General features: G+C 39.9%; 1 protein-coding gene across 2 annotated transcripts in view; it reads right to left on the reverse strand.

Moving 5' to 3' along the window:
* Positions 1–2,424: 2,424 nt before the first annotated feature.
* The window catches only part of SEH1L (SEH1 like nucleoporin), a 25,076-nt gene continuing 21,757 nt past the window's right edge, over positions 2,425–5,743 (reverse strand). Inside the window, exon 9 of one of the 2 annotated variants that reach the window (XM_019524958.1) lies at positions 2,425–3,229. In XM_019524958.1, coding sequence (XP_019380503.1) covers positions 3,040–3,229 — 190 coding nt within the window. In that variant the 3' untranslated portion in view covers positions 2,425–3,039. Of the gene's footprint in view, positions 4,839–5,743 lie in introns of both variants that reach the window. The other variant, XM_019524966.1, reaches the window with a different exon arrangement.

Here is a 5,743-nt window from a genome sequence, read left to right on the forward strand (position 1 = left end):
CGACCCGCCCCACTCAACCGCCACTTCCAACCGCTGCGTAAGTCCACATTCACACACTCCCCGCCGGGCTTGTGCTCGCAGTTCCCGACCTAGTGCCACCGCCTGCACCAGACACTCGGCCAGCCCAACTCTCAGCTCTGCTCACCACGCCTCCTTCCCCGATTCTCAGCCAATCGCCTCGAACCTACCAGCGTGGCGGCGGGGCCAAGGAAGGAAACAAGACAGGACGAAGGTGGGAGGGACAAAACCGCCACACGAAAAGCGGCGGGAGCCGCTGCAGCAGCCGCCGATTGGCGGCGGGGGAGTGCATGAGACTATAGAAGCTTGTGATTGGAGGAAGAGACGCGTGACGTCACCAGCCTAGGAGTGGCGGGCCTGGACCCCTCTTGAGGGGCTGGTTGCAAAGATCCCGCCCCTCCCCCCGCTGAGCAGTAGCCTGCCCCCTTAGCCAGGACAGGCGGCCTTCACGGGGCCGGGCTTCACAAGTGCGCCTGCGCGATTCCCGCCTGGCGGTAGGTGTCATGAATGATGTATGCCGGGGGCAAGGAATGACCACAGCACACCTCACCCCGGATCTGAAAGGTGATACTCCTAGTACCCGCTCAGCCAATTTTGCCAGCACGGAGTCAGCGATTCTGAAGCACCCACTTTGCTGGCCTGAACATGGTGTGCACAAACCCAGCTCTCGACTCCCAAAACGAACCTTCTGCTCCCAGCTTCGCAAGGGATCTCGTGGCGACTAGAGGAAATGCTACAAGGGCTTGCTGAAGGCTACCTAAAGAGAATGGATGCCCAGGTCAAGAGCAGGAGCCATCTGCTGACCAACTCTAATGGCACCCCAACCTCAACCAAGCAGCAGCCTGTTTAGACCAGTGGTCTCCAACCTTTTTAAATAGATCACTATTGGCATTTAAAAGCAACCCAAGAGCTATCGTGCACTTCCACCCTTCCCCCTGCCCCTGCCCAGCAGGTGAGTCAGTGGGGAGGGAAAGGGGGGCAGGTCAAGGCAGAGGGAGAAAAAATGATTTGGGGGCAGCAGGTAAGTCCCACCTGGCCAGGGCCCCCCCCCCACAATTTATCCCTGCAGCACTGTCCCTCAATGTGGGGGCCTCTTCCCTCCCCGCCCCCCAACGGACTGACCTGTTGGACTGGGGTGCACTCTTGAATGCATGCAAACACTCAACCCAACCCCAGCCTTGAATCGACTCCAAGAGGCTCCAAGATCTACTGATGGACTGAAGTCCCCTGGTTTAGAGGCATCTTCTCTAGCAACCCCCAAGTCAGCTGCTGTTCTCAAAGCATTGGATACTCAGCCATTCCATTTTGTAGACTTACCAGTTTTGGTGATGAGTGGATATAAGAAAGCAAGCAAAAAACCTTTATTTTATTCCATCATAATCATGTAATTCTTATATAATGAGCATGCTGAATTTTTACTAAGAAATTGTACATTAAGCATTTATCTGTAGTATTACTCAGCTCTGAGTGAGCCAGAGTGTATATTTTACACTCAGAATTCTTGTAATATATTTTTTCTTCATTATAAATGTCAAAGATGTCTCAGGCATGCAAAACAAATGTGGTTGTGTATACTGTTAAAAGACATACTGAAACCTGCAGATTCAAAGTAGAATCTTGAAATATTTCAATTCAGATGCAAAGGTAATTGTAAAGCTATACCATGACAAAATAGGAGTTGGAATAGCAGCCATGTTACAGATTTTAACGTGACCTATAAATTATATTTGAGCAATCAGGACTATGCTGCTGTGTTATACAAATGCACCATTTTTTACCTTAAGACCTTAGAAAAATAGGGCTGAAAGAGACTTCAGATCAACTATCCAAGCTTCCTGCTCAAGGAGAGAGAGATCCATCTAAATCATTTCAGCCAAGATTAAGAATATCAATTCTATATTTCTCTGCTTTGGCTCCAGAGACTTATATTATTATTAACCTCCTACTTTTAGAAAGGGCAAGAGCTTCAAATGTTAGGTGGTTAAAAGCTCTTGACAGTGACCAAAAACACTTTCTTTTTTGTTGACCTTTCATAGTTGTAGGCCCTTTAATATAATTCACACCAGACCTGAATTATAATGAGATATTATATATATATGCTCCTTTTCTATCACAAGGCTAATAAACTGTATATAATTTAATTTTCTTTTTAGCAGTCTTCTAGCAGTTACAAACAAGATGTTTTGTGTTCCATATCAACAGCTAATTCTTCTTGTTGAAAAGTATTTAACAAAAACTGTATACTAAACTTTTTTTAAAGGAAAATTCTGTTTGAAGCTCCAGATTAATCCACCACATACACCTTAATCTGAATAAGATGACAGATGGGACACTTGACTCTAACATGCCCCTATATCATACTAGGTGCCTTTTAATTAAATAAAAAAAAAAGCACAATAATCCAAATCTTTTAAAATAAGTTTTATTAATCTACTCAATGACAATTTTAAAAAATTAAATATTTAAATCTTATGCAGTGAGGTGGAAACTTCAAATGACCAAACACTCCAAATTACCATTTTGCTGCAATATGCACAGGAACCGTTTATTTTAGGAGTTACTTCTAATGTGATCCTTGAGTTACAGAACGGTTTCTTGAGAGCATGTTGAACTCTGACAATACATTTCACATATATCAATGTGATATACAAAAAATAAAAATAATTAAAAAAAAAGAAATAAAGAAAAAAAAGAAACTCAAGACCACAACAAACTGAGTACAAAAAATATGGGACAGGCATTTTGAAGTCAACTACTCTGCATATAGGTCTCATACTTAATGCTGCTGGTATTGTGTTGTCATAATTCAAAGGGTATTGGAACAATGAAGCTAGTGTTCCTTTGATGCACAAGCATAAACGTTCAGACTCCAAATACTGTGGTTTGTTTTGCAAAACATGCAAAAAGCCCCCAAATTTTGAAAATCTTCAGAAGGAAAAATGAAAAATGAAAGCAGCTAGAAAATGGAAGCGTTTACAAGCATCAAGTAGGCCCTTTAGAGTTTATTTTAAACAACATGTGTTAAACCCCTTCATTTTCAGGTAAAAGGTTAAGAGGCCGAGAGATATATCGTCTGCGAGGGTGAGGATACTGTAGGTTGGCAGTGTCAGCATCGCAAGAGTGCTCTATCAGAGGAGGAGGAGGTAGGAGCTGGGCATGACTGGACCATCTTGATCCAGCCCGTGGGGAATCCAGAGGGGGAAAGAAATACCTGAAACAATTAAGACAGGAACAAAACACCAAAACAAAAAAGAAAACAAAACAAAAAACAAAAACAGAAGAAAAAGAGAAAAGTAGTAAATACAAGGAGAACCAAAGGGGAGAAAAGACATGCTGGAAAAAAAAAAGCTTTAGTATATCCATGCCAAAACCAATAGAGTGTAATAGCAAAAATCAGGCCCTAATTCAAAACAAGATTCCAGATTTGCTCAAACAGTTCTTTAAAGAAAAGTACATGTTTCCACTCAAAGTATAGAAAAAGTATAATGTGAAAATACTTCTAACAGGCATTTTACAAAGGAATAAGTTACTTTGTAAAGTAAAAAGATTTTCTAGCACAACTATCAACATCTTTCTCTGATGCTCGCTCTCTCCAATAATTCATGCTTATTAACAGAGCTTTTAGCAACACTTCATTTGCAACACCAGGCACACATTAAATAATATGCTGCATTTACATCTAGTTCAATTTAATCTCACTGCACATTTTAAGATAGATGTAAAACCACTGCATTGTTTTTACAACAGTTATCTTTCATAGTATACATCTACAAAGAATGACTATTGTTTCCATGAAATACAATCACTATGTATTTACAGATTTCTGCTAAAGCCTTGGGATAAGATTAAGATTTCCGGTAAACTCAAGTTCTAGGAATTATGCCATTCTTCTACCATTTCTATTATGACTTACCCGTAATATGCATTAATTTATTATAGCTATTAAAATATCTCTAAACTGTATCTGTTGTGTTTATAGCTCTGTGGAGAACATTTACAGAATGCAGAGGCCAAGTAATTTATGAAATTCTGGGACAATCTACATTGGAAGATGACTTTTGATGTTTAATAAATTAGAATGTTGTGCTTAGAAGGAATCCGCGAATCCATGAAATCACAACATAGGGGCATGTGGCATACATCAGAAAAAGTACTTTTTAGTGAGGATGAATAAACTATGACAGTGCTTACAAAACATTTCTTGGAAGTGGTTAAGTTATAAATGTAACATTATCAAACTAATTTAAACTATCATCTGTACAATTGTCAAATCACACTGTTAGCCTTAAAGGAATAAGACAGCAATTTCTGTATATTAAAAATCATTTACAAAGTTGTGATGTTTAGGAACCTTACTTATATAATTAAGCACTATGAAACGTAAAGCAAATAAACACTCAGAACAATTTTAATGAAAATTAACTGACTTTAATGGTCATTAGGCCATCTTCCCCCTCTTCCCATCCCACTTAAGAACAACAATTTTCTTTATAGCAATAAACTAGTTCTTTAATTTCATGAATTTTCCAGGAAAAAAAAACACCTGTCTTGGTGGAAATTTGTCTCATCAAGAAGCCTCTCCAATTATCTTTCTTTCTGAAGTTCCAACATTATCAAACTTTGCTGGCTAATACAAAAAGGTATACAAGATTTTTTTAAAGGCCTTTTTGCGTTTAGTAGTTAGCAGGCTGCTGGTGTCTTGGGAGAGGTCAAACGGCGTTGGGGAAGGGAAAAAGGAGTTCATTTTCCATTCCTGTGTGCATGCAACAAGCAGCAAAACAGCAAAGTTACTCCAGTTAGCTTGGTATCAGCTCTGTTTTCTGTTAAAAAGGACATAATACAAATGGAGAAGGGAAAATGTATCACAAATCTAGACACACATTATCAGTACAAATAAGAACACAGCACTACTGAGTGTAGTTTTTTCCAGTAATTTTAATTTTTCAGTCATTCCAAAATAATTTTGGTCACTAACTTGGTTGAACATAAGGATTTTGACACATTTAATCCTCAGAAGATTAAAATCTTGTTATAGGTTAAATCCCTCTTTAGTGTTTAAAACATACTATCATTGAAAGTCACTACCTAAAGATACAGATTACAAGCTATTTAAGTCTGCATTTGACTGTATTTGCTCACATACCACATGTATCTTTTCCCAAAATATTAGCCTTCCAAAATTAGGTGCATGTCTTCAGCAGGGAAGCTGATTTTTTGCTCAGAATAGCAGCAGTTGCATTTCTATTCAGGCAGGCTTTAGGGAGTCAACTGATTTCATGGCTCACTTTATTCCTATTAATTGCTCCTCACTAAGCAGGTATTAATGATTCACTCTTTTTTTTAAGAGGCTTGATCAAGCAATCCTTTCTTCAGCAATTTTGGTGCCAAATTTAACTACTCCTGGACTCTCAGTTCCTATTTTACCCTGCAGACTGTTTTTAGCTTATTTCAAAATCCTTGGTCTGCCCATGGAGTCCAGACTTCAGCAGCAGCTATAGTTTCAAGCTTGTGCCTGAGCATCCAAAAGCTACTGAAAATTCAGTTGTGAAAGGATTAACACTGCAGCTTTTGCCTAAACAGGAAAGGGAGGGTGGGCTAGCTGAAAATGAGGCTGTGTTCCTGCTGCCTATGGCCATAAGTCTGGGGTGGGAGAAATTATTTTTTCCTACATTCTGCCTTCCCAAAAAGCAATGGGCATGTGTGATCTCATCGGGGGGGGGGGGGG

This window comes from Gavialis gangeticus, unplaced genomic scaffold (assembly GCF_001723915.1).
Source record: "Gavialis gangeticus isolate Ggan-Ray unplaced genomic scaffold, GavGan_comp1, whole genome shotgun sequence".
NCBI lineage: Eukaryota > Metazoa > Chordata > Crocodylia > Gavialidae > Gavialis > Gavialis gangeticus.